This window comes from Seriola dumerili, unplaced genomic scaffold (genome assembly GCF_002260705.1).
Source record: "Seriola dumerili isolate Sdu_G_001 unplaced genomic scaffold, Sdu_1.0 BDQW01000068.1, whole genome shotgun sequence".
NCBI classification, from domain to species: Eukaryota; Metazoa; Chordata; class Actinopteri; order Carangiformes; family Carangidae; genus Seriola; species Seriola dumerili.
Genome location: NW_019174323.1, coordinates 6506140 through 6517516, shown reverse-complemented (window position 1 = coordinate 6517516; position 11377 = coordinate 6506140). Strand labels below are relative to the sequence as shown.

The window sequence follows — 11377 nt, the reverse complement described above, 5'->3', positions numbered from 1 at the left end:
GCGTCTGTGTGTGTGTGTGTGCGCGCGCGTTGTGCCTTGCTTCACTTCCCACTCCAACCGGTTGAACAGGTTTTGTGTTTTGAATCATTACAAAGGATTTATTTTCCACGAGACACAAGGTCAGGTTTATTTGGAGACACAGATTTATTACTGTAAAAACTTTGAAATAATAATGTCAAGAAAAAAGACTGTAAATGATTTAAAGATAGGCTACAGAAAAATAAAACCACTTAAAACAAAAAGTAAAAAACATGGCTTTAATTGTTTCTAAGGAATGTTGGCTACATATTTCTCTCTATAAAGGAAATCTTTTTTGTTGTTTGTTTGTTTTTTGCAGGATGTTTAATCATTGATCTAGTATATTATGTTTGGTGATAACTAATTAAATTCTTATTAACCTTGGCTAGTGGTAAAAGTAACTAACTATATTTACTCAAGTAGGCTACTGCACTTGTGTATTTGAGGTAGGCTGCTTTGACTTTACTTGAATGTTATAAAATATGTTGCTATGGTATAGATTAAATATCCCATCCTGATTAATCTGCTGTCGCACAGGGAAAATATTTTGTGATAAATGGATTTTGCAGTCGTGCAGTAAAATCTTGTGACCGCGAGTCCAATGATCCAGGTCATGTTAATGTTGGACATCAACATAAACAGTTTATAGCTCTCTGCAGTGTGATTAATCATACTTAAAACATTGTTAAATCTCTCCACCGTCATACAGGACCTTCTTACCACATTTGTATGTTTCCTAACATCCTATGAAATAGTTCAAATGAGCCCCACCTTGACCAACTACTGACAGTTATTCTGTATAATGAGATAGTATGTTTATTGAATAATATTTTGAATGCAGGGTTTAATTGTTATTGAGTATTTTTATTTTTTTTATTCCTATATAAATAAATTATTTGAAGACTTCTTCCACCACTGGCTTTAGCAACCTCAAATAACCTTTGTCTGCTAAATCATTTGTAAATATCACTTGTACCACTTGAAGGCGCTGGAGACCACGTTTCCACAGGCGTATGTGAACTGCACTGGCGTCATCAGAAGAGAAACAAAAAAAAGAAACAATTGGGGAAAAAAAGTCTTTTATTGATAAGTTACCACCAGAAATCTTCTCCACTGACTCCATCGTCTGTTCATCCTAATATCTCTTCCTTTTATATTTGGTAGCTGGCAATAAATAATTATTTACAACCAATAGGAAAGCCCAAATGAAAAGCAATAAAAAGTTACTGTCAGATGCTGTCAGAGTCCCGCAGTAACATACAGCGAATGAGATCAATACTGTTGCACGAAAAGCTGATAGATAGATGATGGTCAGTAATTGATAGTCTTGGCTGGATAAATGCCTGGATCTGGTGCATCCTCTCTCCCTCTCAATTGTATTAAGATCTTCCGGAATGAATGTGCATCCCTGGTGGGTTGATGTAGAGCTTCCTGAATGTGCCGGCAAATTTCAGTTATCTGTGGAAAAAAAATCAAGAAAAACAGATTACAGATATGGTCATCAGAGAGACACGTGTCATAAGAGGAATGGATTTGTAAATGCTGAAGATATACTTGTTCTTTACTTGTGAATTTCCATTTTATGCTATTTTATATTTCTACCCCATTACAGTTCAGAGGTACATATTATACTAGTTACTTTCCAGATTAACATTTTAAATAAAAAAGAAACATAACATGACATAAAAACATAAATTGAGCTTATAAAATACAGCTTTATTGGCTTTGGCTTCTCTTGGTTGCATCAGAATTAACAATCTAATATCTAATAATACATCAGTCACAGGTCAATGTGCATAATAAATACTTTTATTATGCATCATGCATAGGTATTGGATTGCAAATGGTGTAAATGCTTTTGCAAAGAACGATGAAGAGGATTTAAGTAAAGGATCTAAGTGTTGCCTCCACCTATGCTTGGTAGCCAGGACAAAAGTTTTGACAGGATGTCTCACCTCTGCACTCATATCTGAGGTCTGAGAAGAGGACGTGTTCCTGAGAGAAGACAAACAGTCCCAGTCTGCCTCCAGCCAGGGTGTGGTCATACACCGCCCCTGAGTCGGACAAAATATCCCTGCCCTCATACACCACCACCCTGCGAAAAGGAACACAGCAATACAATACTAATCAATGGAAGCCATTAATATTTGTCTATAGATACACTCCAGCTATAACTTCATTCATTCATTCAAATGCTGTACCTCCAGTCTGAGGTATTCCACTCCACTACATTTACCCAACAACAACAGAAAACAGCTGAATCACTGTCACCTGAGGCAGCTGCAACATTAAAATGCATTGTGGGTATCTGTGTTGTTGTTTGCCAGAAATACTTATTTTTACTGAAGTAACATTTTGAATGGACTTTTACTCCTTATGTATATTATACAAAGTGGTATTGCTACTTTTGCTCAAAAAAAGGTATCTGAGTCCTTCTTTCATCACTAATGGCAATGAGCACTGCAATTCTGTGTGCGTTCTTTCCAGTTCCCATTCTTAACGCGTATTCCAGGGGATGATATTGAGGACATGACGTCAAATGGGGAGATATTTAAAGCAGTTACAATGGAACTTTGTAACAGCCATAAAAAAAATCAAAAAAATCAATGTGTGTCCGTCCTTCACAATCAAAGAGCAGGGGCTTCTTTTCAGGCTCACATTCAATAAGTGTGCAGCTGTACAGTCATCCTACAGTACAATCGTTCTGTACCCACAGTGCAGCATAGCCAATGCTTCAAAGATAGCCTTCTATAAGACTATTTAAACAACTGAGCTATGCTCATAACAGCCTTGTTCTCATTCACCTCTCTTTTTCTCAGCTTGAAAACATCGCTTTAGTACTGATGTGATTCTCTCCATCTGCACATAAACACAAAAGCACAAGCACAAAGCACAGAAAACTCATTGCCTGGAGGTTTTTTTTTTTTCTTTTTTTTTTTGAAAGTCCATTAGTGAGAAGTACTAAGTAGAAGTAGATGTGGCAGGTTGAGGAGAACTGGGTACAACAAAGAAAGTGAATTACACTGTTATCATAAAATAACTCGTGGAGATTGATGATATCCTCGAGTGTAAGAACATCTGAGAGTGAATTATTCCTTCAAGGGCGACTCTGAATGTGATTTCCACAGATTTAAGAAGTTATTCAGCAGATTGTTGTTCCACTAAAACCTACATGAACTGAGCTGATACTGACTGAGCCCAGAATGTGCGATTTAAAGGAACATACCAGTGTTTTGTTCATATTTTTGCCCATTTTGCAAAAATTGAAATCTGTTTTACAGGGATGCTAGTGGTTTTTAGGTGTGCTTTAGTGTTTGAGAGTTTTGAATTTTCAGCTATTTGTTTTCATTCACTTCATTAGATTATGAAAATCCACTCGCAGACACTTGCAGTGGTCGGTCCGCACAAAACAGCTTGCCTGTTTGTATTGTTATTGAAGTAATATAATTTCACGTTAGTGGTTGCAAAGACAGATTCATCTGACTATGTTTTTTTCACAAAAATAGATACATATATGATTCTCACTCATCTCAAGTAAATCTTAAATTCCTACAAGATGATTTTAATAGAACACAGAAATGGATGGGAAATAGTGTCTGCTTGAGTTAGGTGGAAACACACATTTAAAATGAAAACAATACACCATACTTTGAAAAAACTATGTATTTGTCACATGTAGTAAATGGGCTAAAACACTGGCATGGTCCTTTAAAGGCCAAGCCAATAATATCAAATGCTTTAACTGTAAATTGAAAGTTAAAAGGTTACTGCTAATGTGGAGGTATTTCCACTAGGAAAGATCTGTTGGTCCCTGGAGGAAGCCCACAAAAGTTCAACAGCTCAAATGTTGGTTGAATTCCACGATCGTAATCCAGCTGTGGTTTATGACAAGCTCAGGCTCCAAAGAGGAAAACTAGTCGAGCAACGAACCCTTCATACATGTACAGATTCACATATCAGCTGACTTGTTTATGACCATCCTTGTAGAAATAACCGTGACAATATTTAAGAGAGCAATATCTCCAGATAAAAGAGAGAAAACACAGATGGAAAGAGCAATTTCCTCACATAAACTGGATATTCTGGATTCAGTCTCATTCAGGACTCTTGCTGATCATCCAGTGATAAAAATGACACCTTATATGATGAAGCTATTTTGTGTGATGACTGTGTTTGTACCTGATAAACCCAGTTTTGGGTCTGTGGATAAGGTGCATGCGGTAGGCGGTGAAGTCCTTCCAGCCAATTTTATTGGGGTCATGCCACAAAGTTCTGACCTGAAATAGACACATGAAAAAGTCAGTAGGGACAAGAATATTATACTTTAGTATCTGATGTATACTGTATCAGTCTAAAACAGAAGAGTCTGTCCAAGGTCATTCTTAGAGAAGGTTTGTCTGTTCAAAAAAGAACTTTAGTGTTTTATGACAAGCAGAATATACTGTGAAAAGACTGATTCGTGCCTGGTGTCTGGTATTTCCGGTGTGCCAGAGGGCGTTTCGTAGATACTCCCCTGGTCCTGTGGTGGAGTTGACCAGTTTGATGGAGACTCCTGCTGTGCCAAAAGCTTTGGATGGCCTTTTCTCCCAGTAAGCCTGAGACACCTGAGAGAAAGAACATGGAGGATGAAAGAGTGTGAAGGTTGAGTTGACGTATGTGAGGACTGTCGCTGTGCGCAAAAAGATGAGCTTGAAAAGTCAGGTCTCTCCTTTTCTGTTATGCACTTTTCCATTTCTGCGAGTGAGAACTCTAATGTACAAACTGTAAGAAATGCAAAGGAGAGTACGGTCAAGGAGATATTTGAAGCTGAGATACCTTTTGATTCCAACCCCAAATTAAAGGTTTTAAAGGGCCATTTCAAATGAAATGTCTGCTACCACTGAATTGAAGCCAATAGTAGTAATCATCAGTGTTAAAGTCTCACCTGTTTCCACATGACAACATAGAAGCGCTGGGTGGACTGGTAGGCGAACACAATTCCCGCGTAGTCGTCATCTCGGTTGGTGTTCACGTAAAAGGTCACACTGAAGTCTACGGCACTGAACTTGTCGTATCCTGTTCAAACCGAGGGGACATTTGTTTGTTTTTTTTTTAGACTCCAACAACAATTTTCTCTATACTTGGAATGGGGTTTTGATTTTTCTGGAGTCATGACCCATCTGACCTAAAGCGATGCCGGGGTCCGAGTTGGCCGTCTGCAGCAGCTCTCTGCCCTGGCTGCGGATCACCCAGAGGGGGTCAGACTGTGTTGTGCCTTTAGGGTCCAGCAAAACAACCTGAAACTTCCTGAAGTCTGTAGACCCAATATCCTGGTTCAGTGGACAGGGATCTAGTGCATCTGGAATACTGTCGTTGTCAAAGTCATCAAAACATGCTTCCCCACTGCCATCACCTGCGAGAGAGGTATAGAGACATTGAGTGTAACGATGCGACTTTCTATGATTTTCTGCCAAGAAGGGAACAAAAAGGACTGGATCGGAAACATACAAATGTGGTAAGAAGGTCCTGTATGATGGTGGATAGATTTAACAATGTTTTAAGTATGATTAATCACACTGCAGAGAGCTATAAACTGTTTATGTTGATGTCCAACATTAACATGACCTGGATCATTGGACTCGCGGTCACAAGATTTTACTGCACGACTGCAAAATCCATTTATCACAAAATATTTTCCCTGTGCGACAGCAAATTAATCAGCGTTTGTTCACATCTGTATGATGATATCAGAGATGTTCTCACATCTGCTGAGGGAGTGTCCGCAGATTAGGCTTGTTTTGGATTTGAAGACCTACTGTGCCACTGCAACAGCACTGACCGTCAGAGTCCAGCTGGTCCCTGTTGGGCACCAGTCTGCAGTTGTCCCGGTCGTCAGGGATACCGTCATTGTCATCGTCGTGGTCACAGGCGTCCCCCCTCCCGTCGTTATCATGGTCGGCCTGGTTGCTATTGGGGATGTAGGGACAGTTGTCTAGAGAGTTTTGGTGGCCGTCCTCATCGATGTCGTCATTGTCGTCGCACATGTCCCCGACCAGGTCACTGTCAGAGTCAAGCTGCAAACACACACACGCATGCAATATACTGTATATGTTTAAATAGAGTTAAATCACAAGACTCCATGATTAGTTTTCCATTAGCCACTCCCCGCATAGACTTCCAAGATTAACTGCCACTAATAAATTGTTAGGACAGTTTTGTTGGATCCCGCTGGTTAAATGTGGATCCCAGACCAGATGTTCTGTGAGGCAACACAACCACACTAACTGTAGTTTTGTCAGTACATAGGTCAATATATGTGATCTTTTGAGCATTGTGTGTTTTTATTTGTGTGTGTTTTCAGGAACCTGCAGTGGGTTGTGTAGAAGGGGACAGTTGTCACACTGGTCTCCGACGCCATCCATGTCTGTGTCCCTCTGGTCAGTGTTGTAGACTAAGGGACAGTTGTCACGGTCATTCAGAACCTCTGGAGAAAGAGGGACACACACACACACACACACACACACGCACAGACAGACAGACACACACACACACACACACGCACAGAGACATCGGATATAATGCGTTTCTTGTGGCTTTTACTCTTTTGATACATAAAAACAAGACCCAGCAACCAATCAATACTGTGTTTGGGGAAATGTAATTAAATCCATATTACATCCACTTTTTCTCAGTAAATTATGGTAGCATTTTATAATACAGCTCACAATTTACATTATTGGCGAGGTTTGTTGTATGAAACAGGTGCCAATACAACGCTGACCGGTTCCAAGTGATCCTTAAATGTAGATACAATAGAAGAAAACAAGACTACGGGGAACAAGGGAGTAACAAATGGGCATTTCAGAGGAAAGGAGAAATAAATTACACCATAAATCCTTTTGTAAATACGGGGCAGCTAATGGGTACAGTACTTGGTAAGAGTGTTTAAATTTGGGGAAAATCCTGTTTACAACCGTGTTCTTATTGTGCAATTAAAGGAGAGGGAGGAGAGAACAAAGCATTGGTTAAGTATCTATAAGTAAGTAGCTCCTACCATCTCCATCCATGTCAATGCTACAGGCGTCTCCCTCTCCGTTGTCATCAGTGTCTGTCTGCAGTGGGTTGCTCTCAAACGGACAGTTGTCACATCGGTCCCCGACCCCGTCTCTGTCCGAGTCATACTGCCGGGGGTTGTACACCAGAGGGCAATTGTCCTACACCAAACAGCCCCATTCAGACACACATATACATACACACACACAAACAGAGGATGTGAATATACACCTGTTTGTCAGACACGGTATTCTCAAAGTTACTCTCGATCACAATCCCACCCTCTCATCTATGATGTCATCATTGTCGTCATCAGGATCGCAGGCGTCTCCCAGTCCGTCCCTGTCCAGGTCTTCCTGTCCAGAGTTTGGTATCGTGGGGCAATTATCCTGCAGCCAATCACAGCTCACTTTAGTGGAACCACATCCAACCAGAACACAGCTCCAGATAATCAGATTAAAATTCTTTACTTCAGTTTCAGTGTTGTCATTTTTTTAACCTTTTGACAGTGATAGGTCGCATTTTGCTTGCAGGTCAATTTGTAGTTGGGCCAGCCATCTAGATCTGAGTCGTCACCACACAAAAAGCCATCACCCGCAAACCCAACAGCACACACACACTTGAACAAGACCTCAGATGCTAGGCCCAGGTATATACATTCAGCATACTTGTGGCAGGTGTGTGTGTTGTCTTTGCAAGGATTGTATGGTTCGCACACCTGCAACAAAAGCAAAGCATTTGAGAATACAAAAGAGGCTCATGATGAAAGTAGTTGGTACAAAAAAAGACGTGTAAGGCTGAAAGAGTAAAACACATGCCTGCTTGGTTTCCTGGGCTGCCTGCAGTCCAAGGCCATATGGCTGTGTGCCTTTGTAGCGAGGAGGACAGGGCAGACAGTAGTACCCAGGGTCTGTGTTTACACACTCTGTAAAACACACACCCTCCACTTCACACTGAAGAGAGAGGGATTAACCGTGTTCAGCATATCAAACATGAACTTTTTGTACAACTGTGTTATGTCTTGCCAGGATCTGACGACAGAATATTTATGTTTTTTGACATGGTCACTGTGTCAGATCAGCTGATCAGGGACTTGAGTTATAGACGAGAGGTTAAACTCTGACCAATCATATATCATTTGGGTCTTTCATAATTTGCATGAAGTGCAAAGGTGATCAGGCAGGACCAAAGACATTATGATTCATCCTCTTGGGGCCATGAATAGCACTATAAACTTTCATGACAATCTATCCAATAGTTGTTGGGACATTTTGCTAAAAACCAGAGACATCAACTGCATGGTGGCATTACAGGAAAATTCAGGGATCTTCAAAGTCTCTAGGGCTCATCCTCTGGGCACCATGAATGTCCGTAAAAAAGATTGATGATAATCCATCCAATAGCTGTGGACATATTTCAGTCTCAAACACTGGGGTTGACTGCCTGCCCTATCGACAGACTGACTTTGACATCCCCAGAAAAATTCTGACAAGCTAGTTTTTATGTCAGAGCCTCTCAAGGCGTTGAACTTGTTGACTTCCATTATAAAATGCAATATGAGACAAAATTCAGGAAATTTTTGTTTCTAAAGTCCCACATCTGTAGTCTGATCCTGTGCCTGCCCTCATGATAGACTGTCACTTCACAGTTTTAACTAGCATAAGATATGTAGTTATTACCTCATTCTCGTCGTCACAGTGAGTGCCATTGCCATGTAAACCCAACGGACAGCGTCCACATTCCCATGATCCATCACTATATGATGTGCACTGCACCCCAGGAAAACATGGAAATGACAGCAAACACGTGTCTGAAAACAGAGAGTCACAAAGCAAATAATCCAAGATTGGGTCAATGGAAATTCATATTTGAATCATTCACTCTGTCCTAAGCCTCAATAATTGAATAAAGGGAGAATAAACACTGTAGGATATTGTTTTTAATCCTCTATTGTTTGAAAATATGTTTCCTCCAACAAAAAAAGGATTAGGTTTGTCCATGGATGTGAAGCTTAGCCTACTTATAGAACAATATCTGCTTACACAATTAAGATATACCTTTTCCCTGAGGTTTGTGGACATGGTTAAGTTTACCTATGGGACATGGTTGTTTGTTACAAACTTCATAGTCTACGGCGTCTCCAGCACAACGCTTCCCACCATTCTGGGGGACAGGGTTTATGCACTCTCTCTGGCGACTTAAAAGGCCTCCTCCACAAGACTCTGAGCACAGTGACCATTCATTCCAGGTCGTCCAGCCTCCAGCAACTACAGACAAACATACAGTGTTATTTACCTGTAAGGCAGCAAAGTACTACAGTACAGTTTATGTGTGCATATATACTGCCATACTCACTGGGGCAGAGTGTGTTGTTACAAGCTTGTGTCTCCCTGGCGCTGCCCGAGCACCCCTTGCCACCCTTATGTGGTGGAGGGTTGTTGCACAGACGTACTCGTGTGATGTGTCCCTCTCCACATGTGGTTGTACACGCAGACCAAGGAGACCAAAGGCCCCAGTTCCCATCTGCACGCGCTACACATAAAACATGCACATAAATAAAAGTACATAAAAACAATGTTTTTTGTGTGTAGGAATGTGTTTGAGTAGAATTCAACACAGACCATCACCACAGCTCCACACTGTGTGCACATTTATAGAACCAAAACAACATGTTTCCAATTATGACGGCAATGTCCAAAATCCTTTCGCCTGAAGTTCCATATGTTTGCTCTTTGAGGAATATTCTCTTATTTCCTTTGGATAGGTTCGTGTTCAATCAATCACAGAAAATAAATGAATTCAAGACATGTGATGGATCAGATGTGCAGAGTGATGTCCTACCCTTGCGCTCACACTTCATCAACATGCAGCTGCGGGTTTGAAGTGACGGGCCAGCACAGGCCGGCATGATGCCGTTGCATGATCGGCCCCTTTGCTGCCCTCCTCGTCCACAGGTGACGGAACAGTGGGTCCACTCAGACCATGGGGACCAGCCATCTCCGTTATCTTTGTGCACAAAGACACACATACACACACACACACAAACACTGTTGGTATACTTCTATCACATTGTGGGATCTGAGCATGTTTTCAACAGTATATCATAGGTGACAGCAAATCAGACTTACTGAGACAGACAGGGCAGCACTTTCCATCAATGAAGGATGGATTGAGGCAGGACACAGGGGGGCAAGACACCTGCTGACACACCACCTTTCCATCCTTAACAAGGTAATGGAGAGACATACCAGTGTTCATATTGTAAGGATATTATTAGTCATACCGTGTTATTTGAGCCAGATGCTTCTGCTAGATGCCAGTCCTTGCAGAGGAACGGTATGCTGTCATGACTCAAAACTAATGATATTTTATAAGGAGAAACAGACTCGGAGAGGTCGATGAAGCAAGCATAAAATATAGATAGATGCTAACAAAGGCAGCTCTGGAAATAAATGAAACCACATTGGATACAAAGTCAAACTTCCCCAACTGGTAAATACATTTCAAAGTATTAGTTTGACATTTGGGGGAAATATGTTTATTCGCTTTCTTGTCGAGAGTTAGAAAAGATTGATCCCGCTCTCGTGTCTCTGTCAAATGTGAAGCTACAGCCAAGAGACCGTTAGCTTAGCATAAAAACTAGAAGCGGGGGAAAACAGCTAGCCCGGCTCTGTCCAAGGGAAGTCACTGCTCTCGGCCAAGAAATTGTTTGGCTCTTAACGTCCCATAAAACCACAAGTTGCCTTTCAAGGTTTTTGTATGGATGAAAACAAACAAGATATAAAAAGAGCTTTAGCTTTAGCTTTTTTTTGGACAATCTAGCAGTCTCTCCATGATTTTAGCCTTTATGTTAAGTTAAGCTAGCCATCTCTTAACCACTTCTAAGTCTCATGCACATTAAAGACGGTGTGCCAGACTATTTCTTGGCTGGTGGCAGTGAATTCCTGGATTTGGTGGATTGTTTTTACTTAAGAACTAAAGCCAGGCCAGCTGTTTCCTGCTGTTTCCAGGCTTTATGCTACGAATTACACTCAAACGCCTGACTTAGAGATACCACTAAAAAGTTCAAAACAGGTCACCTTTATTAACAGGTAGGTAAGGCTGGAAGACTATGGATGGGATGGAACAAGAGACACTCTGGCAGAGTGTAGGTGGAAGTGGACTGGTATATACATGTATACTGAGAAGTAAATGGGGAATGAAGATGGGGAAAGGCTGGGGTTACTGCAGGGCATGTGTGAGTGGCAGGATCTGAAATGACAAGTGAGTTAGTGATTCTTGGCAAAGGCAGGCAGAGAATGAATGAATAACTGAATGAACTGTGACA

The 11377-nt window shown here is 41.1% G+C and overlaps 1 protein-coding gene across 1 annotated transcript; it reads right to left on the bottom strand.

Moving 5' to 3' along the window:
• Positions 1-1420: 1420 nt before the first annotated feature.
• Positions 1421-10078, bottom strand: LOC111220103 (thrombospondin-2-like). Its single transcript, XM_022743071.1, has 16 exons — positions 9892-10078; positions 9406-9582; positions 9144-9317; positions 8730-8860; positions 7869-8003; positions 7550-7768; positions 7332-7439; positions 7052-7211; positions 6363-6481; positions 5837-6071; positions 5183-5410; positions 4943-5073; positions 4482-4622; positions 4198-4295; positions 1974-2113; positions 1421-1476 (listed from the first exon to the last, which is right to left on the bottom strand). The coding sequence occupies exons 1-16, from the start codon at positions 10076-10078 to the stop codon at positions 1469-1471; spliced, it is 2391 nt and encodes a 796-aa protein (XP_022598792.1). The 3' UTR covers positions 1421-1468.
• Between the last annotated feature and the right edge of the window lie 1299 nt (positions 10079-11377).

Coding starts and splice junctions, on each gene's coding strand:
- LOC111220103 (XM_022743071.1), bottom strand. CDS start 10,078: ATGTGTGTCTTTGTGCACAAAGATAACGGAGATGGCTGGTCCCCATGG. Junction 7,769..7,868: donor CAGCCCAGGAAACCAAGCAG/GCATGTGTTTTA, acceptor CTTTTGTTGCAG/GTGTGCGAACCATACAATCC. Junction 6,482..7,051: donor CATTGACATGGATGGAGATG/GTAGGAGCTACT, acceptor CTCTTTCTCCAG/AGGTTCTGAATGACCGTGAC.